At 43.8% G+C, this 24,626-nt stretch overlaps 1 protein-coding gene across 6 annotated transcripts in view; it reads right to left on the bottom strand.

The window, feature by feature from the left end:
* PRPF39 (pre-mRNA processing factor 39) overlaps positions 1–24,626 on the bottom strand; it is a 94,688-nt gene that overhangs the window by 35,514 nt on the left and 34,548 nt on the right. For all 6 annotated transcript variants that reach the window (XR_013621815.1, XR_013621816.1, XR_013621817.1 and 3 more), the window contains exons 2-4: positions 15,344–15,732; positions 13,759–13,884; positions 9,659–9,777 (exon numbers count right to left, since the gene is read on the bottom strand). Coding sequence is in view for 2 of the 6 variants with exons in the window: in XM_068098704.2 (XP_067954805.1) it covers positions 9,659–9,777; positions 13,759–13,884; positions 15,344–15,732 (634 nt within the window). In the remaining 4 variants the exon portion in view is untranslated. The remainder of the gene's footprint in view (positions 1–9,658; positions 9,778–13,758; positions 13,885–15,343; positions 15,733–24,626) is intronic.

Below are 24,626 nucleotides of genomic sequence, written 5' to 3'. Positions count from 1 at the left end.
CCAACAAACAAGTATTGTATTAAGGTCACACAAGAATAACAGCACAAGAACAATATTAATCAATTGTACAACCAATATATCATTCCTATGATGGTACCATCAGTTTCGTACAATATAACTCACTGTGCTCCAAGTGAGCGAAAAGAACATTCCCAAAGTCTCTGTCCCGGCATCAAGCCAAAGTCGATCCACGCTCCGGTGATCGTAAGAACGATGTCGTATCGAGACCAGAATCCCGTTCGGCTGACAGTCACGCTGCCAAAGATGGGCAAAGGTGCCCTCAAGAGGCAACTGGAAAATCACACCTTCGGGTATGAACGTTCAACGGCTCCCAAACGGCGAACCGCAAATTCCCACTCAAAATCCACGTTACACACGCAAACCACGTTAACGAATGGGTGCGGTGAAATGGCTGAAGTGAGGTGAAAAGCCTGGAGCGATGCGAAATCGAGAGCGAGGCAAAATGGCCGACGGGCCCGTTCTGGAGGCGTACCTGCACTCCAATGATTCTCTTCGGAATCAACCGCAAAACCTGTCACGCAGGTTTATCTGTCACAGCGATAACCACTCTGTCACAGGAATCCCTTTCCCAGGAAACCCAAAGTTCGCTCGTGACCCCCGTTCGCCAGCGTTTGCTCAAGACCTCAAAGCAGCTCGGCTTCTTCTCGACCTCACTTGCTCTGCTTCTTCTTCCTCTCTTCTTCATCCGGTTTTCTCTCGGTCCCGTTTCCGGTTTCTTTTAAAACATTAATTTTTTTTACCCTTTGAAAACAGTTATCTCCATTTCACTTAAACGATAACAATAATAGCACATGGAACCAAAAATGTTTACAGTGGATGAAAACCACAACAACGGAAGTGACGAATCCGTAACAGTACAGAAGGCTCTGCAACATGCGCCAGCTTCCATATCCTAACCTGGTAGTTGCACCAAGGCTTAAGAAATAAGAGCATCCACATTTTCAAACTTATAATCAACTTGGGTACCTATTGGCTTCCATTTGAACCCATTTTGGCTGAGAAATTCCCTTTGGCATCTCTTCAAGAATCAAGATAAATGGGGCTAAGAATTTTGAAGGCTAAGTTTTTTTGAAGTGCAAACAGTGTGAATTGAGTCCTGCAGTGTTCAAATATATCACTCAATTAAATATAAAATAAAAGTTTGAAAGGCTGTAAGAAAAGAACAAACATTTATTCAGTGGTTTAACACCGCTGATGCACTGTCTTTTAGATCGCTTTATTTAACACGTTCAATTAGTTATTTCAATTCAATCAGTTACGTGCCTATTGTTTGCGTAACAGTAAGTTTCCTGCATGGAATGATTTTCAATCTTAACTGCCAGACAGGCAGACAGACGGAAGCAATTGCTTATTCCTTTTTGTGCATGCACGATCAGGATGGGATTCCACACAATTTGCCAAAGTCAGAGCCAAAGTACGTACAAAGCCAAGCTACAGGATCGTGTTCCAATTCGTGTTCAAAGTATAACATTCAAATGAAATTAAGTAGTTCCTCGACCACAGAATAGGATGGGGATGGGTGGTGGGGAGGGGACAGAGCATGCAGAGAGCAGAGGAAGCAAGAACAGAAAGGAGGCGGTAGAAGACAGGGAAACCACCAACCTGTCTGCATGGATAGACCCATAGACTCAGCTTTATCGTGGGAGATTCCAATAATCTTGAAGGTCTTGGTTTCCACGGTGTCAAGATGAGCAAGATGTGAAGCAGGGAAGCTAGTGTAGAGAGGAGAGCAGTTTGGAGGTGGATGAAGGCCTTGTAGATGAACAGGAGCTCAGGTGTGCCAAGGACTGACTTTGCATCACGGAGGATGCCCAGTTGGCTTCTGGCTTTGGAGGCCAACTTTGAAATGTGGCTTGCCCAAGAGATATCATGGCTGAGAGCTAGACCCAAGAGTTTGAGTGACTGAACCTCTGAGATGGTGCTGACAAGGTAGATGGGTGGGTTTGTGGTACGGTCCTTTCCGACAGAGAGAGAGAGAGCGAGTGTGTGGGATTTCTCAGATTGAAAGACATATTGCAGGTATTTGACCAGTTTGTGATTTTGACAAGGTCTGAGGAGAGGGAAGAGGCTGCTGCCCATCTGTGAGGAGGACGAGGGATGTCACGGCACAGGAGTCATCAGCAAAGGGATCGAGAGGATTTTCCAGAGAGCGAGAGAGATCAATGATGAGCATTAGGAATAGGATGGAGTCCAGAAATCCTCAACACCAGTGTTGTGGCAATGCGGGTGCATCCAAGTTGCCGGTTATGATTCCGGTGGGTCACTTCACCGAGAACTCCGGTGGGCCAGCTGGGTTTTTTTTGGTCCCCCAACTTTTATCACCTCTGGCTTGTGTGTTATTATATGACATGCCGTCCCCTCCCCTCTCACTCACCATTGGCCAAGCGTCCTGTTTAATGGGGAGGAGGGTGGGGGGAGAGGGGGAGGGGGGGGGGGGGGAACCACCCCTCATGACTTGTCAGAAAGACAAGGTCCTCCACTTTTCCTCACAAGCAGGAAAGGACTTGTTTCCCATAATACCCTTTTTACATGCTTTTTACATGCTTGAGAGATTAGATTACCTGCTTGAGAGAAGACCTTTTACATGCTTGGGAGATTAGACCCCATAAGACCCATACCACTATTAAGGGTGTAGTACTGGTGAACTTTCCAATATGCCTCTTTTTTTTAAAACTATGTTTTTACGGTTTAGATTCATACGTATTGTATAAACTCATTCAGTATTTCCTTTCAAATATCTAATGTTATCTTTACACGCAATTTACAAGAAATATAATATTTTGCATGAAATTTGTTATAACTTTAATTTGCATCATTCTTTTGGGCTGAAATTTGGACAGGATATTCAGAATATCACTTCCTTTAAAATGATGAAGGCTTTTGTTTATAGGAGTAGCCATTGTGGATTTATTGAAGGACAACCAAGTTTTATCTGGTAATTGGCATAATTAGCTAATTAGTGAACATTTGACATAATTTCACAAAATCCTCTCATCAGGTAGTAGAGTAACACATGTATAATACATGTACCAAGTTTTGTGTGAAAAGAATGATAGGTGACATAGAAGATAGAAGTAGAAATGTGTTCTTTGTTTTTCCTTGTTTTTTATTGACGGTCTTATTTATGCAAATTATATGCATGTAATATGACAAAGAAGCGTTGAAACTGGTCTGAGTTAAAGCCAAGATTATATCTTTCAAGAAAAACTGAAAATTAGATATTAACTTGACTTTGTTTTTGTGTAAAGGCCTCTCAAAGGTACCTATGTAGTTTTCTCAATTTTTCACCAGTACTACACCCTTAAGACCCATAAAGACCCCAATCACCCTTAAGACACTTTAAAATCCTGAATACCCCAAAGATCCTTTGGACCCCAAATATCGCTATGACCCCCAAGAACATCAAGACCCATTAAGCACTTTAAGACCCCAAAGATCCTTAACATCCTGAAGACCCTCAAGACCCTCAAGACTTAGAAGACCCTTTAGACCTGGAAGACCCTTTAGACCTGGAAGACCCTTTAGACCTGGAAGACCCTTTAGACCTGGAAGACCCTTTAGACCTGGAAGACCCTTTAGACCTGGAAGATCCTAGACCCTTTAAGACCCGTTTACCAAATGGCATTGCCTCAACTCACCATTTCATATAAACCCAAACCAGCATCCCATCAACAACAACAACAACAACAGGCATTTTAAGGCCATTTTCCCTGCTAGAGTGGGGGTTAGCCTTGTGGGCCCCATGACAATCTTCCCCATTTTGCCCTATTTTCTGCAACTCCCCTTGTTAACCCCCTTGCCTGCAATTCTTCTTCCACCATCTTTAGCCAAGTCTTTCTCGGTCTTCCCCGTCCTCTACTTCCTTCTACATTCATTTCCATCACTCTTCTCAACCAGTCACTTTCATCCTTCCTCAACGCATGACCAAACCATCTCAACCTGTTTCTCTTCACAGCATCCATCACAGGGTCTATTCAAATCATCTTTCGCAATTCATCATTTGTCTTCCTCTCTCTCCACACATCCACCGAACCATTCGCATTTCCACCCTTTCCAGCCTTCGTTGCTGCTCTATGTTCATTACCCATGTCTCGCTCCCATAAATCATAACACTTCTCACACATGCAGCATACACCTTTCCCTTCAGCTTCAACGACACTCCCCTCCTTGTCAGCACGGCACTCAGTTCCCGAAACTTGTTCCATGCACATCTCACTCCAGCAACCGTTGCCGAGTCTGATCCATCTTCTCCATTCAACATGTCTCCTAGGTAGCAAAATGTTTTCACACCTTCCATCTTCACTCCGTCTCCAAGATCCAACTCAACATTTCCTCCATCTGCAGCTCCCTCTATGCACACCTTACACTTGAATGTAGCTGCCACACTGGTTAATGACCCTCTCAGACCACTACATTTTTGATGAACCCACGCAGCACACATTGTACATTGAATGGAGTTCACTCCGACACCCTTCCTGCACACAGCAAACGGCGACTCCTCAGTTCTTTCCACCTCACCACATGCTTTACCACTTGCCATCACCTTTGTTTTTCTGATATTCACCTTCAGACCTTTTGTCTCCATACATTTCTTCCACTTGTTCATCTTCTCCTCCAGTCCATCCATACTTTCTGCAATCAACACCAGATCATCTGCATACAACTCCCACGGTAAACCCTCCAATATATGCCGAGCCAGCAGCGCCATCACAGCCACAAATAGGAGTGGACTTTGTACTGACCCCTGATGCACTCCCACCTTCACCTCAAACTCACCACTGCTCCCATCCTTCGTCCTTACAGCTGTGCACTCTCTTTCGTACATTGCCATCACTACTCCTCTCAACCATTCCTCCACTCCTAACTTCCTCAATGCCCATGCCACTACTTCGCCTGGAACCCTACAGAATGATTTCTCCAGATCAACAAACCCAAGAAACAACTTCTTCCTCTTCTCCATGTACTTCTCCTGCAACTGTCTTACAATAAAAAGTGTGTCTGTCGTTCCTCTTCCTGGCATAAATCCAAACTGCATTTCGTCGATCTTCACTTTCTTCCTTATCCTCCTCTTCAACACCCTTTCCAATACCTTCATTCCATGCTCCAATAACTTTATCGCTCGATACGAGCCACAGTCCAGACTCCAGAGGGTCACCTTTCCCCTTGTATAGAGGGACGAGGGCACTCAGTTCCCAATCCACTGGAATGCGGCCTTCTTTCACCACCAGATTACAGATCTCTGTCATTCTCTTCACACCCCAACTTCCTGCTGCCTTCAACATATCTCCCACAACTTCCGTCGGCCATCCCGCTTTTCCACTCTTCATTGCTTTTATCGCTTCCTCAACTTCCTTCTCAGTTATCTTCTCTGCCGGTCCTAAAACTGGGTTACTCTCGATGTTGCCGTCCCATTCATTCTCTGCATTCAACAGCATTTCCATATATCTCTTCCATCTTCCTTTAATTCCATCTGGGTCCACAACGATTTGTCCCACTTCATCCTTTAAGCAACTCACCCCCATCACATCACACCTCTCTTTCGCTATCTGCTTTGCAATCCTGAATACCACTCTCTGACCCTCTTCCGAATCCAAGCGTTCTGCTAACATTTTCCAACATGCCTTTTCCACCATACTCAGCCTCTCTTTTAATGCCTCCCTCACCGTCGCCTCTTTCAACCTCCACACCTTCATTCTCGGTTGGTACTTCACCCGCCGAGATCTCCTCACACCTTTCACCCTTATGTCGCAGACAACCACGTTGTGCTGTGAAACAGCTTCCTCCCCCGGGATCACCTTTGTGTTCCGGAGGTGCCCCCTATCTCGCCTACGCACCATCAGGTAGTCAAGTCAACGGTTGTCATCGACCCACTTGACATGTATGTAACAAGCTTATTATCCTCTTTCTGGAACTGAGTATTACAAATCAACAAACCAGCTACATCAGCAAACTCCAAAATCCTTTCACCTTCTCCATTCCTCACACCATATCGTAACCCCCATGAACTCCCTCAAAACCGTCTATATGCCTTCCCACATGCACATTTAGGTCTCCTCCTACCACAACAACTATCTTAACTTTCACATTTTCCATCAGCTTCTCTATTGCACATCAGAACTTGTCCTTCTCTTCATCGCTCCAACCGACCTGCAGAGCGTATCCTGAGATGACGTTCACCAAGAGCTTTCCGATCATCATTTTCACCATCATCAACCTTTCACTCACTCGTCACACTCACCACACTGTCTACAAACTCCTCAGAAAACAGGACACCAACACCATGTACGCCTTCCAGGCACCCTTGCCACACAAACTTGTATTTCTGTCCCTGCCTACCCTTCACCATTCTCCATTCTCACACCACTTCCCTTCCATCTCGTCTCCTGCACACAACATATGTCCACTCTTCTTCTGACCAATACTTCCACCACTTCTCCTGATCTCCCTGTCATTGTCCCTACATTCCATGTCCCAAACCTCAGAAACCGATCTCCACGTGGGGCATCAGACGTTTCGTCGTCATAAATGGAGTGATTTCCACCCTTGCTTCGATCGAGTTCCCCACCTTGATTTTTGACGAGAGTGAGTGAGGTCCCCCACGGGGCACTTCGGGCTGTACCCTGCCCATGTGTAGTTGTCATTGTCATGGTTCTCTTTTTGAGGCAATGTTTTATGGCCGGATGCCCTTCCTGACGCCAACCCTTTTAGTCGCCTCTTACGACACGCAGGAATACGGTGCAGGGACACGCAGGTGACCCTCAACTGACCATTGTAAATAAACCCTTCCGCTCCCCCTCCGAGCCAGCTGTCTTACCGTCCCTTCTCAGTTCCCCGCCCACTCCGCCCACTCCCAAGTAACCCTGATAGTTACCAATAAGATTGTCAAGCACTCGACAGGTAACTTAAGAACTCAAGCAAGCACTTCAATGAAATGGTTGATAAGGAACGGCTGGCTTAGCAAGCGATTAGCGATTCTTAATTATGAAGATCAGGCATTCGATGATGAGCGCTTGGAGTTCTCGTCTCGTTGTTGCTTTAATCATTTTAATCCTCCCAATTATTTTGCCTTCATAACACAGAGATTTCCCCACGGAGTATCCAAGCTGTGCTGCGGAAGCCTTCACGTCAATCCTGCTGGTTAATTTGTTGCAGTAATCTATACATGCACGCATAAAGTACATCAAAACTACAAACCCAAAGGTTTACCTTCAAACAAAGGTCTTGCAAATCGGAATTTATGTGGGAATTGACGTAATCCAATTCACAAATATATCAAGTCACACGGAGCACAAAATGTCAGTTGATCCTTTTCAAATCTCAAACCAACATGCTGGAATTCCAACACGGGGTCGTTGGACATTATTTGTAGATGTAGCTATTTATGTGGAAGTGACGGGTCATATTATGAAAACAAATCAGATTGGGGCAGGTGGGGGGGGGGGGGGGTTCATGGTCGAAACTGTTGCTGCGGTCAATTCCGCAGTTAAAATTTGGAAATTTGGTTCAGGTGAAGAGATTTTCAAGCTTTGCAGAAATTAAGCAGAGGTACGAACACTGGCGTTTTTCAGCATTGTGATGTATACAGGAGTACAGCAATTCATAGGTATGAAGATCAGCTGTATTACCATTCGAAGTTATGAAGCTTTATTGTACAGAAACCGACCTGTTCTGAGGCAAGGCATAGTTGAGTTGAGCGGACAAAATGGCGGAATTAAGCCCCCCAAGCATAGCGACCTGAAAGCAGGCTGACCAAAGGTAAGCCTGTTATCATAAATGATATTCAAAAACACACCCGAACACCCATTTTTCATTCATGCAATCCCTCGGAGGTCGATACATATGCATAAAGAGGTAGAAACTGCTAGGTTTCATGGTTTTGGAGTTATGGAGGGCGCACACACACACACACACACACACACACACACACACACACACACACACACACACACACACACGCACACGCACATGCACACAATCATAGTTTCAAAACTTTGAACGGGAGGCACTCCCCATCTATTATAATAGATGGGGAGTGCCTCCCGTTAAAAGTTTCACATCGATTAGACAAACATCTGCATCAGAAAAACATAATTAAGGGGGCATTATACCATTGAAGGCAAAAAAAAACCATTTTTTTTACAAATATACAAATGCTTCAATTAAAATGTTTGTTTCCTAGTATTGTATATATGTACCAAGTTTGAACGTAAATGGACTTGTCATAGAGAAGATATAAGCTGTAAAGTGGTAATTCATCATTTGTATGCATCTGGTTACCATGGTAACCATGCATAATATAATGCTATGTAATGTATACCAATGTAATGTTCATATATCAAGCAACATGTACATATATAGTTTTGCATATTTTCAATCAAGACATTTTATCAAAAAGTGCATTACTGTGATTCAGTGTTGTTTTTACTGTGTTCAGTGTAATGGGGAGCTTATATCTTCTCTATGACAAGTCCATTTACGTTCAAACTTGGTACATATATACAATACTAGGAAACAAACATTTTAATTGATGCATTTGTATATTTGTAAAAAAATGGGTTTTTTTTGCCTTCAATGGTATAATGCCCCCTTAAAGCGACTAGATGGTATTCATAGAATACCGACCCTGTGCACTGTGCAGTCAACTTTGTGCAAGCCAACTCTTCTGTTCTTGAACGTTTTTGGTTTCTTTGATCCAATATGGCTGCCAGATCATGAGTGATTACATCATAAATTTATATTCTCTAATATAATTGCTGCATAGATCACGCTCAACAAATTTCAAACTGATCAGACAAAGCGTTATCCCTGTCAAATTGTGTCATAATTACGACACCAATGACATCATTGTTAAGAACACCTATTCCCCATGCGGAGTTCTTTACAATGAGCCACATTTCAATTTTTTCCATGAAGCGGTTTTGGAGAAAAAGGGGTGTAACGTTTTCATTTTTTCCAAGATGGCACCTGTACCACGTGACCTGTGACGTCATAATTACCATTAAAATATTATACAGGAGGAGGTGCTCCTATGGTACAAATTTCATGTCCATCAGACTTAGTTGCAGAGGAAAAAAAAATTAATACTGATCAGATCAAGCGTTGTACTTGTAGAATTATGACGTCATAATGAAGGCACCAATGACATAATCATCAACATATCCTATTCCCCATGGGGAGTTCTTGACAATGAGCCTTGTTTAAACTTTTTCCATCGAGCGGTTTGGAAGATAGAGAGGTGTAAAGTTTTTCAAAGATGGCGTCTGTACCACGTGACCTATGTCGCCATAATTATGAGTAATAAAAGTTCTACAGGCGGACGCGCTCCTATGGTAAAAATTTCGTGCCAATCAGACCAACGGTTGCCCAGCAAATGAATTTTTAAAATGCAGACACATACGCCACACGTACACACATACGCAACCGAATGTCTAACCTTGCCTTTCGCTTCACGAACGCAGGGTAAAAATATATAGAAACACAGACAGACACAACATTGCAATCACGCACATAAACACACACACACACACGTACGTTGCAAGTCTCGCACTCCCTTCAGGGTGAGACTAACAGGAAGAAGCAATATTGTTGGTACCTGACGGAAATGATACCATAGCAATACAATCAAGCACTTAAATACCTCTTTAACTTGATCGCAGTATCTGGATTATCTAGCTCAAGGATCTCCATTTCAAAGTTGATGTAATGGATCCATAGGTCCACGCTCAGTGGTATAGCCTGAAGACCTCGGCGAAACACCTGGAGAAAAAAAGAAAAAGAAAAAAAGACAACACGGCCGAAGAAAGACATAACCAAGGTGCTCAAAGCACACCAACCCAACTTTTCTCGTGAACGCACCATCGTCTTCAAAATCCAGACATAATGGGGAATTGTGCAAATATCACGTTATTACCATGCGCGCGCAGGTTGGAAAAACATCACATTGTTCTTTCCTCCCCTTGCTCCCTTGCTCCACAGCGGTCCACCATGATCAGAGGAAGGTGGTGGAGGGCTTGGGATACAGACCATAAGGCAAACACCCATTAAAGTACGTGCCAAATGCCGTTTGCAAAACAAGCCACAACTTTTGAAATGGAAGAAATAAGAAAATTGTGCAAATGAGGGAATTTTTTTGGTCCTTGTCACGCACCTAGGAAATTGTTGAAAATGGAACATATAAGGGAAAGTTGCAACGCAACTCTTTCCTACTGAAATAAGCTGTGTGTACAACATGTAGTGACAGCCCTTAATAAGTGAGTACCTGTTGGCAGACAAAGCGCATGTTAGCAGCGCAGACGGACACAGTCACCTCAAAAATATTTCGAAAAAAATTGAGAAATAATGCGATCTGTAAGCAAGATGAATTAATCGGAAAAAAAAAAAAATCAAATAACTTGTAATTTTGAAGAATTACCAAAAATTAGATTAGAATAGATGAAGAAACAAAGATGGGCCAAATGAAATAAAAATACGCAGTGGATTGCTTCAAGGAAGAAAGGTACAGCAGATTACGGCCGAGAAATCACCGATTTTAAAAAGCAAAAGAGGAAGGGGGTGGGGCGCAACATGGAGAAGTAAGTGGCGCGGGGCGCGCAGCAGCAGACACCGCGACGCAGGGAGCCCAGCGGCGGACACCGCGATGTGGGAAGTGCAGCGGCGGACACCGCGACGCGGCAGACACTGCGACGCAGGGAGCGCAGGGGCGGACACCGCGACGTGGGGAGCGCAGCGGCGGACACCGTGACTCGGGGAGCGCAGCGGTGGACACCGCGACTCGAGGAGCGCAGCGGCGGACACCGCGACTCGGGGAGCGCAGCGGTGGACACAGTGACTCGGGGAGCGCAGCGGTGGACACCGCGACTCGAGGAGCGCAGCGGCGGACACCGCGACTCGGGGAGCGCAGCGGCGGACACCGCGACTCGGGGAGCGCAGCGGCGGACACCGCGACTCGGGGAGAGCAGCGGCGGACACCGCGACCCGGGGAGCGCAGTGGCGGACACTGCGATGCGGGGAGCGCAGTGGCGGACACCGCGACGCGGGGAGCGCAGAGGCGGACACCGCGACGTGGGGAGCACAGCGGCGGACACGGCGACGCGGGGAGCGCAGGGGCAGACACCACGACGCAGGGAGCGCAGGGGCGGACACCACGGCACGGGGCGCGCAGCGGCAGACACCGCGGCAGACATCGCGACACGGAGCGCACAACGGCAGACACTGCGAAGCGGGCTGGACTCCCGACGCGAGGTGCCGCGCCCATTGCGACGCTGGATGCAGCCCACTCTGCAACATGGCAGACTCAGTGGGGCTTGGCAGGACGGACCCAGTGGGGCACCGCACGGCAAAATCAGCGGGGCACGACACTGAACAACAAACTCAGAAAGGCACAGCATGGCAAATGCTGTGGGGCACAGCGCCGAAAACTCAGCGGGGCACGGCGCGGTGCGGAAAACTCAGTGGGGCACGGCGCAATGCGGAAAACTCAGCGAGGCACGGCGCGGTGCGGAACACTCAGCGGGGCACAGCGCGATGCGGAAAACTCAGCGGGGCACGGCGCAATGCGGAAAACTCAGCGAGGCACGGTGCGGTGCGGAAAACTCAGCGGGGCACGGAAAGCTCAGCGGGGCGGCGCACAGCGCAGAAAACCCAGCGACGTGGGTCGCGGCATACTTCGAGGAACAAATCAGCCGACAGCAGTCGCGAATAAAATGGCCGACACTCAGGAATAAAATGGGAATTTGGCACTCGAGAACAGAACTTGTTGACAACAGCACTTGGGAATAAAACTTGCCGACGGCACTCGGGGAAACAAAACTTGCCGACAGCACTCGGGGAAACAAAACGACCGACCGTACTCTGGAATTAAAAGGTCGACAGCATTCAGGGATAAAAAGGCTGGTGGTATACGGGAATAAAGAGGCCGATGGCATGCTTGTGACCCTTCCAAAATCGAAACATTGGTCACCTCCATTCTTCTGTCACCTTGGAAACTGGCTTCCTAAGTCTCCATCCAATTCCTTAAGGATTTCAAATCTCTTGCCCATCACCATCTTAATGGTCTCTCAAATTTCTTCCTCTGCACTTTACTACACCCCTTAGACACTGCTCCCACTTTCTCACATTTCCTTCTTGCATGTTGATGCATCAGTACACACTTGCCCTGCTGTTGGTTCTTCACCTCATTTTGTCTGTAAAGGCCTTCCTACATATTATTTTGCTCTTCCATGAGCTTCAATGTACGTAAGAAAAAAAATTAAAGATATAAATTTAAAATGTTGAAGGAAATTATCGAGAGAAAAAGTCACTGAAACAAAGAAATGTAAAGGTCGCTGAAAAACTGAAGTGCAGGAGTTCAATTCCAAGAAGGGGTGATGCTCAGGTCAGAAAAAAAAACCATTCCGTTTTTTTTAAGCAAAGGCCACAATAAAGAAAGAAACAAAAGGTGGACAGGAAAGAGGTGAAGGAAAAACAAAATGAGATGGTTGGGAGAAATAGACCAACAGGAAAATTGGAGAAAAGGCTGGGGGAAAGAGTGGGACGAGGCAAAGCTGCGGGACGAGGCAAAGCTGCAGGACGGGACAAGAGTCAAAGCTGTAGGAGGAGGCGAAGCTGGCAGACAGGGTGAGGACAGCGAAGCTGGAGGGTCGGGCGAGGTGAGGGAAAGCTGGAGGATCGGGCGAGGGGAGGCAAAGCTGCAATACATGGTGAGGGTCGGCGAAGCTGGAGGAGAAGGAGCGGCGAACCTAGGGGTTGGGGTGAGGAGCGGCAATGCTGGAGGACAGGAGTAGGGTGGTGAGAAGCTGGAGTATGAGGAGAGGGAAGGCAAAGCTGGAGGATGAGGAGAGGGAAGGCGAAGCTGGAGGACGAGTAGAGGGAAGGCGAAGCTGGAGGAGGGGCGGTGAAGCTGGAGGAGAGCTGCAGCAAAACTGGACAACGGGGCGATGGGCGGCGAACCTGGAGGACCAGGTGAAGGGTGGCAAAGCTGCAGGAAGGGGCGATGGGAGGAGAAGCTGGAGGACGGGGTGAGGGTAGGAAAAGCTGCAGGACCCAGCGAGGGGAGGCAAAGCTGCAGGACCCCGCGAGGGGAGGCGAAGCTGAAGGACGGGGCGAGGGGAGGCAAACCTGAAGGAAAGGTCGAGGGGAGGTGAAACTGTAGGATGGGTTGAGGGGAGCCGAAACTGTAGGATGGGGCGAGGGGAGATGAAACTGTAGGATGGGGTGAGAGGAGGCAAAACTGGAGAATGGAGTGAGGGGAGGTGAAACTGGGGAACGAGGTGATGGTCGGTGAAGGGGCAAGGAGGATGGAGGACGGGGCGAGGGGCGGCGAAGCTGAAGGACGGGGTGAGGGTCAGTGAAGGTGGAGGAGAAGCGGTGAAGCTGGAGGAGGAGGCGAGGGTCGGTGAGCTGGAGGAGGAGGCGAGGGTCGGTGAGCTGGAGGAGGAGGCGAGGGGGGTAAAGCTGGAGGAGGAGGCGAGGGGGGTAAAGCTGGAGGAGGAGGCGAGGGGGGTAAAGCTGGAGGAGAAGTTTAGGGTGGAAAAGTTGGAGGACAGGGTGAGGATTGCCAAAGCTGGAGGACCAGTTGAGGAAAACCAATGAAAAGGCAAAGTTTGTATCTGAAAGATGAAAATGAAGATTGGATGATGCTGGGTTTAAATTGGGGTTGGGGTGCGGGACGAGTTGGAATGAGGAATGGATTATTCAATTGCACCAATTCAATCATCTATAAAAGTTCCCTCATCTCACCTCTTCTGCATGCTCCACATTGCCAAATTTCCTCTCAAAATCAGCATACTTCTTCCAATAGCCATAGCAGTAAGGATAGCGCATGAAAAACTCATCAAAAGCTTTACGGGATGCCCACAGGTTATTCTGAAGAAACACAATCATGGAGAAAGCACAGATAATTTTTGGAAGAGCAGAGTGCAAGGTAAAGGATATATTTCATATAACTGTTAAAACAACTCGTCTCTTTATTGAAAAAGTAGAGGACTTTTGGTAGAAATGCATGTACAAGCTACAATGCATAATCTGTGTGATTTCTAAAGAAAACTGCTTGTCAAGTGAGCAAACATGTCAATGGTTCAAACTTTGACATCCCTTATGATTGATTATACCACTCATCTGGGAGGCCTTGTTACTTGCAAAATCGAACATTTTTCAAGTATATTGGTTGGTCTTGTGCGTGAGTCTGTCTGTCTGTATGTCAGTCGCCTACAGGTCACAATTTTCAACCGATCTTGACGAAACTTCACCAAATAATAGAGTTGGTCATAAGCAAGAAGCCTATTGTTTTTGGGATAAAAAGGTCAATAGGTCAACATAGGCCAAAGGTCACCAACTTTGTCAATTTCTAAAACCCTCAATTTTCATCCGATTGACTTGAAATTTGAAGAGGATTTGCATATCTGGTCACTGAATTCAACCACCAATTATTTTTGAGGGCATCATAGACCAACAACTTATTTTAGGAATTTTGCAAGTATCGTGCTATACATGACATATTTCTTTCTTTTTGTTTGTCTGTCTGTCTGTCTGTCTGTCTGTCTATCTGTCTGTCTATCGCCTACAGGTCACAATTTTCAACCAATCTTCATGAAACTTCACCAGATAGTAGAGTTGGTGAAAAGGAATGTCTATCGATTTTGAGGTCAAAGGTCATCTTGAGGACAAACGTATAAAATTGCCATTTTTCATCCGATCGACTTGAAAATTGAACAGCATTTGCATATCGAGTCACTAAATAGGAAAACCAACGATTTTAAGGTCAAAGGTCAACTCAAGGTCAAAATTCTAAAATCAATTTTCATCCTATTGACTTGAAAATTAAACAGCAATTACATATTGCATCACAGAATTGGGAAACAAACTATGTTTGAGGTCAAAAGGTCAAAGGTCAAGTTAAGTTCAAACTTTTGATGTCAATTTTCATCTGAAAAATCATCAATTTTAATCCGATTGACCCGAGCTTTGATCAAGATCGTCAATTTTAATCTTAATGAATTGGACAATTTTATGTATCCATGGCAACTTTTTTTATTATGGGGAGGGATGAATTTTGCAAGTATCGTCTTGTCTTGTTTGTTTATTTGCACAATTTCTCAGTGAATGCAAATTTAACTCTTGGTTAACTGTTTTGCCTTCTCTGCAGAAGTGAAACTCTTAAAAACAACATTAATGGAATTTCAAAAACTGCACTCGGTGGATTTTTCAACGCGATTGGGAAGAAAAACTCAATGGCAACACAGCTGCAAACATGCATAGAAAACCCAAATGAGTGAGGGGCAGGAGGAGGGGTAAGGAGTGAAGGGTGGAAAGGAACAGTACACACCTCTTGCTCAACATACTGAAGCAAATACGTCCAGCCAGTGAAATCCTGCGGGTTCTCTTCTACCGCTTTCCAGTACTTCTCAAACTCCGGAGGCAAACACAGCAACTCATTACCAGCTGTCTCCTCAACTCCCTTGTAGTTGTCAGCAGTGAACCCTGTAAAATCGCCAGTAGCAGATATCTCCATTGGTGAATCTCCCTTCAAATAAGAAGACTGTGGCAACTCTAAGGAAGAGTGTTGATCCACAGAAGCCAAATCCGTTGCTCCGTTGGCTATTTCGACTGCAGGCTCATCTGGCTTTCCTGGAACGTTCTCCGGCACTGTGGAGCTCTTGACGGATTCCTCCAAAGGTTGCACATTATTCTCACAACGAGATGCATCATTTCTTTCTGAATACACAAACACCAAAAGCTACTCAAATCTAGCAGGCCAACCAAATAGCTTCAAATGGTGCATTTCCACTGTAATAATAATATTCAGTTTTTCAGAACATAGTAATACAAGCAAACTTGTGCACCCCAGGCCCATTTTTGTTGCGTTATTTTGCAGCTCAAATTTATTACTTTCGCCACTGAACGTGGGCAGAGGTTATGTTTTCACCCCTGTCTGTCTGTGAACAGGATATCTCAAAGTTGTGGAAGGATTCGAATGAAACTTGGTGGACAGGTTGGTTGTATGACAAGGACGAATCATTCAAGTTTGGTGAAGAGATTATTATTTTATTATTTTATCATTATTATTTTTTAAAGTGATTCTTCACCATTGAGAGATAGGGCCAAAAACCACAAACCATTCTTGGGAAAATGCAAGCGGCATAGAAAAGGCCCCTTTATATGGTATGTGCCATGCGGCAGAGTATAGAAAAGAAGTTATGGACATTCCATAGTTTGTAGAAAATGCCAAAAGATAGAAAATAAGGGGCATTCAAAAAATCTCGTGAGCATGCTGTACTACCCTTGTGTTCTGAGGAGGAACCAAATAATGCTCCAGAAAAGTTCAAATAAAGGGGCACCCTACATCTGGCCAAATTAAATACATTTACTTCTTCATGCAGTTGTATGAATCAAATTGGAACCACCTTATATGAACATTTCTAGAGCATTACTTGGTTCCTCCGAAGAACACAAGGGTAGTCCAGCATGTACACGGGATTTTTTCAATGTCCCTTATTTTCTATTGTTTGGCATTTTCGATAAGCTATGGAATGTCCGTTCTTTTCTATACTTTGCCACATGGCACATACCATATAAAGGGGCCTTCTCTACAGACCTGGACTTTTCACAAGAATGTCCCTTCTTTTCTATAGTTTGGCATATGGCACATACCACATAGAGGGGCCTTTTGCCCCTGGCATTTTTCCAAACATACATTTTAAATACGAACAAAATGCATTTGTTCATCACACAATACTTTATTCAAGACAATATATAGGAGTTGAAAAACTAAGGGGAAAAAAATATATTCAACCCAGGTGGGACTAGAACCCACAATCCCCAGCTTGGGAGTCTGATGCCTTATCCATTAAGCCATTGGGACAGCACATTAGATTTTTTTGTAATAATATTTTAAAGAGGTATAAAGTGTGTATATATGTGTATTTACAGACTTGGCATTTAATATGGAATATTTTTTTTGTGGGGGTGAACTTACTTTTCAAGATGTCTTAGAACCAAAAGTTCATTGGAATTATGTTGAAATTATTCTAGATTTTGTTAATGTGACCTTTAAAAGAGACAAAAACAACATTTGACATTTCGAAACAAATAAATTGATCCTTGAAAGCGATGTAAACTGATATCGAACTCAATTCATGGACAGTACTGTGTTAAACTTCTGTACGTTTTCCAGAAGTATCTCTTTATTTTGCACATTAGCCAAAAAATTTTTTTTAAGAAAAACAAAAGTTAAATTACGACTGGGATTACGGACAGTAAAATTACAGTTCAGTACTTTGTGTAACCCCCACGAGCATTCAGGAGAGCACGTACATGTTGAGGCATGCTGTTCACGAGATTTGCCAAGGTTTGGACAGGAATCGCTTGCCATGCAGTGACAATAGCCTGCTGCAATTCACGCACAGAGGTCGGCTGCTGGTCCAAGTGGTCGATTTGACGCGTTAATTCTGCCCACAAGTTCTCGATCGGATTCATATCCGGGGACATGGCAGGCCACTCCACATGCTCGACACCACGGTCAGCAAGAAAATGTTGGATCATGCGAGCATGATGAGGCCGTGCATTGTCATCTTGGAAGACAAAGTTTTCTCGAAAGGCTGCATGAGCAAATGGAAGCAATGTTTCTTCCAGAATGGCCCTGTACTTGAACTGGTTCAGGTTTCCATTCAGAACAACCAGGTCAGTTTTACCCCCTGCATGAAAAGCAGCCCAAACGGTCACCCCACCACCTCCAGCTTGGACTCTTGGCACTATACAATCTTTGTTGTAGGCTTCATGCACTTGTCTGCGCACTCGGACGCGGCCATCTTGACGATAGACCAGAAATCTAGACTTGTCACTGAAGGATCACGTGATTCCAGTGTCCTGGCTGCCATTGACGGTGCTCTCTGGCCCACTGCAATCAGCGCTGGCGGTGTTGTCTGGTCGTGGTCAGGCATGGCTTTCTCAGGGGACGCCTGGCACGATAGCCTGCTTGAACCAGTCGTTGGTTGACTAGCCTTCTGGATACAGGCACATTTGTCAGTTGCTGCCACTCAGCCCTAAGCCAATTAGCTGACTTGGTACGGCCATTGCGGACTAACCGGTGCAGCTGGCGATCATCCCTCCTTGTGGTTCTGCGGGGACGTCCTGGCCTCGGTATTGGAGTAGGGACACCCCTCTGAGCATTTAGTTTCAGGATCTTTGACACCTGACCTTGAGTGATGCCATACTGCCGAGCAATAGCACGCTGTTTCATGCCGGAATTTCGTAAATCCACCACTCCATGACAAACAGCATTGTCGAGTTGACGGACCATCTCCAGAGGAAGCAGCAATAACTTTTGGAGATGTGCAGCAGTTGTTTTCCACTAATACAGAACGCAACAACCCTTGTATACCCGACTGTGAAGCCAATCATCAAATGCACCTGTCCGTACATTTTGCCACGCCACCTGTGATTTTATCCTGTTGTTGACTTCTTGCTGCGACAGACAATCAGTGACATGGTTCTTTTAACAAATAAATCACCAAAGTGTAAAAGAAACTCACCAGATTGATATACTGAGTTAAGAAAGTAAACCCAAGTCAAGAAAAAACAAGTACAAAAAGTTTTAATTAAAACAAAAGCCACGTCGATGTTACACAATGCCTAGATGCAGCTGTGCCTATAACGTCGATGTTATAGGCACAGGACATTCCTATTGATTCGATTACTTGATGTTATTTTTGTGCAAAGTGAAAATATATCTCGGCAATTTCCCATTTGTGGCGACGAATTTTAAATATATCTCGGCATTTTCCCGTCTGTTATTTCAGGCGGTGTATGACTGACCATGCCGCGATTTAAAAAATATATATCTCGGCAATTTCCCGTATGTGGCGACACGTGAACGAAGCTATGCTCCTCTCTCCACATTATTGTGACGACGTATAAATTAAATATTTCATCGTGACGATTGTCATCAAATGGACGAATTTTTAATATATCTCGGCATTTTCCCGTCTCTTATTTCGGGCGGTGTATGACTGACCATGCCGCAATAAAAAAAAAAAAAATCTCAATGGACTTGAAGTTACAGGCCTTTGAGAATTCATTTCGTTCTATAAAGGGCAACTTTCATCGGATTTTCTTCCCGTTTTTTTTCAACCGAGTCTAAAACTATGTTAGCGACTGTGAAAAATGAAATGATATATCGAATTTGATTTGAAAGAAAACTGTGTGAGAGAGCAAGACACCAGGGGCCTACAAAACAGGCCTCAAAGCTATGCGAGTTAATAAAATGGTGGATATTTGTTTATATGAAGCCTCTCCCACAATGGGTGGAGCTATGGTTCCCAGAATGGGTGGAGCTTTGAGGTTTTGTCTTCTCTGCAAGAACAAGAACAAGAAGAAGAAGAACAAGAACAACAGCAGAGGGCACTCTATGAGCAGCGTCTGAGACGCGGCTGAAAATATTCCATATGAAATGCCAAGTCTGTATATGTACAATATATATATATATATATATATATATATATATATATATATATATATATATATATATATATATATATTAGGGTGCATCAAACGCCCCATGATTTTCAAAAAGTTGTTGTATTTTAATGTCTATTCCCTCAAATGTTACACTTGTTGGTAGAAGTATGTATGCAAAAAATAGATGAAATCAGAGGTGGTCCTGGGTGGCCACCGGCCACTTTTATATATTTAGGGCCATTTAGGGCCACAGCTAAACTACTTTACAAGATAATGTAAAATTAACTACAAGATAATGTAAAATTAACCATTATACCTATATACAAAAGTAAAGTCCTACTTTTACTAAATGCCTAATATCAAACAGTTAAAACAACCTTACATGTCAATGTAAAATTAACCAAAATCGTTCTTCATATTACAAAGTTGTAGTACAGTGTTGTAGTATTGTACTTTCATTGATTAAAAGTTTGAAAATGTATTAAGCACAACGCCAATGTCACTACTCCAACTTTGCTCGTTTCCGCAAATTTGGCCTCGCTTTGCGGTCACATTCAACCACTTGAAGAAGATTTTGGAAGTGGTCTTCTCTTCTTGCAGTTGAGACAAAATCAGTTGCGAGCTTTACTGCTCTCTCCGCAGGGTCATTCACAACATTAAGCCCATCCACAATGGACTTGGCTGCCTTGAAGTGCTCATTGTTCTGCCAAGTGTCAACATCCTCTGTTAGGAAGGTCATATCTAGGTGAAGAAGGTTTACTGTAAACCACGAGTCCTCGTTCACAAGATCAGCCAGGGTTGTCGCTTCTGTAATTTTTGGAAATGACGGTTTGCCATATCCAGAACCGTAGCGGTGTTTTGGAGTGCTTGGCATTTCATCTGGTTGTATGGCCAGTAACACATCTGCAAGGGCACAACGATCCTTTTGAGGAATTGCATTGCTGAACAGTGCCAAAACAACCAGTTCTGGGGTTAAATACCACAAATGTCTATCAAAGGCTTTCACAGCGCTGACTGAAATGGTTGAGTTGACAGCTTTATAGTTGAGCAGAGTCTTGTAAAAGCACAAATCAAACCATGGGGCATTTGAAGCAGACTGACATATGAGCCACCAATCACAATAAATATAAACAACAAAAACAACAAACTCCTTCAGTTTTTTCTGTTGATGTTGTGTTGTTACAGTTCCTCGAGGTAGTAGAGAAATTTGCTCTTCAAGTAGGCATATTTTGATGGAATAAAGAATCTTTGACATCCACCTTGCTTTATGCATGGCCCCTGGTCTGTGGAGTGTTCCTTGTTTTGTGACATCATCATCGAGGACTACCTGGCAGAGTTGTGCCATTTCCTTGTAGTCTTCCCTACAGTATGAAGCGCTTGTGCGGATTGTGCTTAAAACCTTGTTTTTGCAGGATAAAAGCAGCTGTTGTGCATAGTCATTGTACATGGAAATGTCAATTTTGGTTAAACTTTCATTCTTTGCATGCGATATGCGTTCCCAATTCTTCTGGAATTTTTGGAACAAAGATACTTCTGGAGACTTTGATGCCTCAATTTTGAGAACGTCAAACACATGATCCAGGATTACCTCTCCAACATGATGGCGACATGCACACCACAGAAGAGCACGGTCCAGTTTTGATTGAATGGTAACACAGGCAGCTGTAACGTGTCCAGTGTTTGATGCTGTTGTGTCAAAACATAAGTTGACAACTGATTGTTTGCACTTCCATGAATGTAGATATGTGTAAGTGTGCTCGGCAATGATGTCACCTGATGACCTATCACTTCCAGGAGGATATCTAGCCACCCCCAGTAGCTTTACATCAGTGGCATTCCCAACCAACACTGGCAATCTTTCTTCCTTGACATTCTTGTTTGTGAGCGTTGGTATCTGCTTGCCATCCCAGTGAAGTGTTGCAGCTGTTGGGGCGATCCAATTTTCTTGAATATCTTTGGCGATAGCACTTGTTATTGATCGTCGAGCCTTATCAGCAGTTGAGTACGACTTGGCCACACGACGTGGATCACCTCCTGCCTCTTGAATTACAGCTTTGGTGAGCGCAACCTGTTGAACAGGAGTTATGTTGAGTCGAGTAGCAACAGACACAACTGAATGTCTTTTCAGAATATCATGAGGAATAAAGGCAGATGTACCTGCATATGTTGATCTGTGGTGACTACGCTTCCTTTGAAACTCTGGAATCGCCTCTTCTTCAGTTTCTTCCAAGCTATCTGCAGAGTCACTATCATCAGAGCATACAGAACTAATTGTCATCTCTTGTACACTGGATGATTCATGACGTTCTCGTCTTGAAGCTTCCGCTAAGAGGCGTTTTTCTTTTCTATGATCTTTATCAACTTTCTTCTTGTCAACACCACCAAATGAGGCTACTCTGTCAGATTTCATTGACTCTAAAAATACTCTATCTTCCTCATTCTTAATGTTTGTCATTGCATCTTTTGTCCATACACCAAAGGTCTTATCAAGACGTTCATTCATGGTTTGCAACTTAGCCAAAGTGCTTGGAGATTCTCGGCGAGAAACAGGTATTTGACGCAATTTGTTATTGTCATTAAGAAGGTCAAGTATTAGTTTGCAGCATTGATGGTCTGAAAGCATAGGAATATTTGCTTTAGTGTAGAATTTTTTCAGCTGGATAAGGACGATGCTGGCAGATTTCCATTTCAGTGGCTGAGTTTGTTTGCCTTCACATATTTCTTTCTGGATGTACCACATCACGCATCGAAGAACCTGCCGGCAAGTTGGGAGGCGGACTCCTGTCAATGTACCATCTGCTTCTGTAAAAGCATTGCCAAGACCAAAAATGGCACTTGCTAATCTGGTCTTCTTATCTGCCATCTGAAAGAAAATAAAGGATATTATTAGACTACTAGTATGGGACCCACGATTAGACCTCCGATTTCATTCATGTAAAAATACAAACTAATTATCAAACCATCGTTTTTTGCATAAAATTGTTATATTTGTATTCCTCTCATCAAGACCTTCAATTTGATACCAAACATGACTAGGTTTGGGTGTAAAATAACAAAATCAAACATTTTTACATAGTGCGGCCCCGAAAATGGCCCTAAATATATAAAAGTGGCCGGTGGCCACCCAGGACCACCTCTGATTTCATTTATTTTTTGCATACATACTTCTACCAACAAGTGTAACATTTGAGAGAATAGACATTAAAATCCAAGAACCTAAGGGCGTTTGATGCACCCTAATATATATATATATATATATATATATATACATACACATACATATATATACTGTGTATATATATAATAATAATAATAATAATTCATTTATTTTGAATAGCGCTTTTCATGAAGCCCAAAGGTGCTTTGACATAGTGCAAAACATGTGTATATATATATATATATATATATATATATATATATATATCTCTGTGCAGCGTCTGTCCTGTGTTATGTTGTGTTGTCACTGAACTACTTTCTCAAACTTTTGTGAAATCGTACCAAACTTCTGGTATGCACATATCTCTCCCGTCGGTATGTCCTAAGGGTATTTTTTTTGAAAAATGTTCCAATTTTTTTTTTTCAACTTCAATTGTTTATAAAATGTGATATCACGTATATTACAAATACATTTGTGCAAAATAATGGTTTGAATTATGATTGGTTTAAACCATGACAAAACTGCAACTCAGGTACAGTCATTTATCTATATATCTACACATCTGGGCAGTGTCTGTGTTGTCACTTAACGACTCCCTCAAACTTTTGTTTCCGTGGTTGTGAAGTCTTTTTAATAACATTGTGGTGGTTTTGAATCACATGGTGGTGAGGTATTTTGAATTATGTGGTGGTGAGGTGTTTTTAAAATCACATGGTGGTGAGGTGTTTTTAAATGACGTGGTGGTGAGGTGTTTTTAATTTCGTGGCTGTGAGGTGTTTTTAATTTTGTGGTGGTGAAGTGTTTTTATTACGTGTTTTATGGCTGTGAGGTGTTTTTATTATGTGTTTTATGGCTGTGAGGTGTTTTTAATTTCGTGGTGGTGAGGTGTTTTTATTACGTGTTTTATGGCTGAGGTGTTTTTATTACGTGTTTTATGGCTGTGAGGTGTTTTTATGAAGTGTTTTATGGCTGAGGTGTTTTTATTACGTGTTTTATGGCTGTGAGGTGTTTTTATTACGTGTTTGATGGCTGTGAGGTGTTTTCAATTTCGTGGTGGTGAGGTGTTTTTAATTTTGTGGTGGTGAGGTGTTTTGAATTACATGGTGGTGAGGTGTAATCGTCCCAAACTTCCAGTCTGCACCTACCCCTCCCCTATGTGTGTGCTGAGGGGTTCTTTCTTGAAAAAAACACATTCAACCTAAATCTTCAACCCAAATCTATATATATAAAACACAGTTTGTGTGTGTGTAATATTACTGATAGACTCCGAAACGGAGAGGCTCACGTACTTGATATTTGGCACAGACATGGCCATTGAGCCTGGGAATAACATGGCCGACCTAAAAAAAAATATTTCATAATATTTTTTCACCATATTTTTACCTCAGCGCATTTCAGCGAGGAATATTAGACAGTAGACACGGAATCTGACCGGTGGCAGAGCAGCGCGCTGATTCGCTCAGAGCGATCACGTGATGCTCCTTGCCACCATAAACTCACAGTTACACGTTCGCACGTAATTCTGAGCGAAAAGCGATTGCGTTTTTTCACATTTCAGCGAGGGACATTGCCATTCACACCACATCGGTTTTTTTTCCTTTCATCTTTAGATCCATATTTTTTTTCAGCGAGGAATATTATACACGGAATCTGAATCGGTGGCAGAGCAGCGCGCTGATTCGCTCAGAGCGATCACGTGATGTTCCATCACCGCCGCCAGACCATTGAACTGAAAATATATAGAATGACCATTGCCATTCACACCACATAGGTGGAGATGCAGCTACCGGGCGCCATCTTGGTTGGCACTCGATGCTGGGCGATGGTGATTTCCGTCACACGTTTGCACGTAATTCAGAGCGAAAAGCGATTGCGTATTTTCACCTTTTATGCGATAGTGTTTTATGTCGATTTTTGTCGATTTTGTGCGATATGAATTAAACGTCTTTGAAACAGCTGTGAAACGTCTTTCCACAACCCTTCCGTAACCGATTGG

The sequence above is a fragment of the Myxine glutinosa genome, chromosome 1 (assembly GCF_964187855.1).
Source record: "Myxine glutinosa chromosome 1, kmMyxGlut1.1, whole genome shotgun sequence".
NCBI lineage: Eukaryota > Metazoa > Chordata > Myxini > Myxiniformes > Myxinidae > Myxine > Myxine glutinosa.
This window is presented reverse-complemented; position numbering and strand designations above follow the sequence as displayed.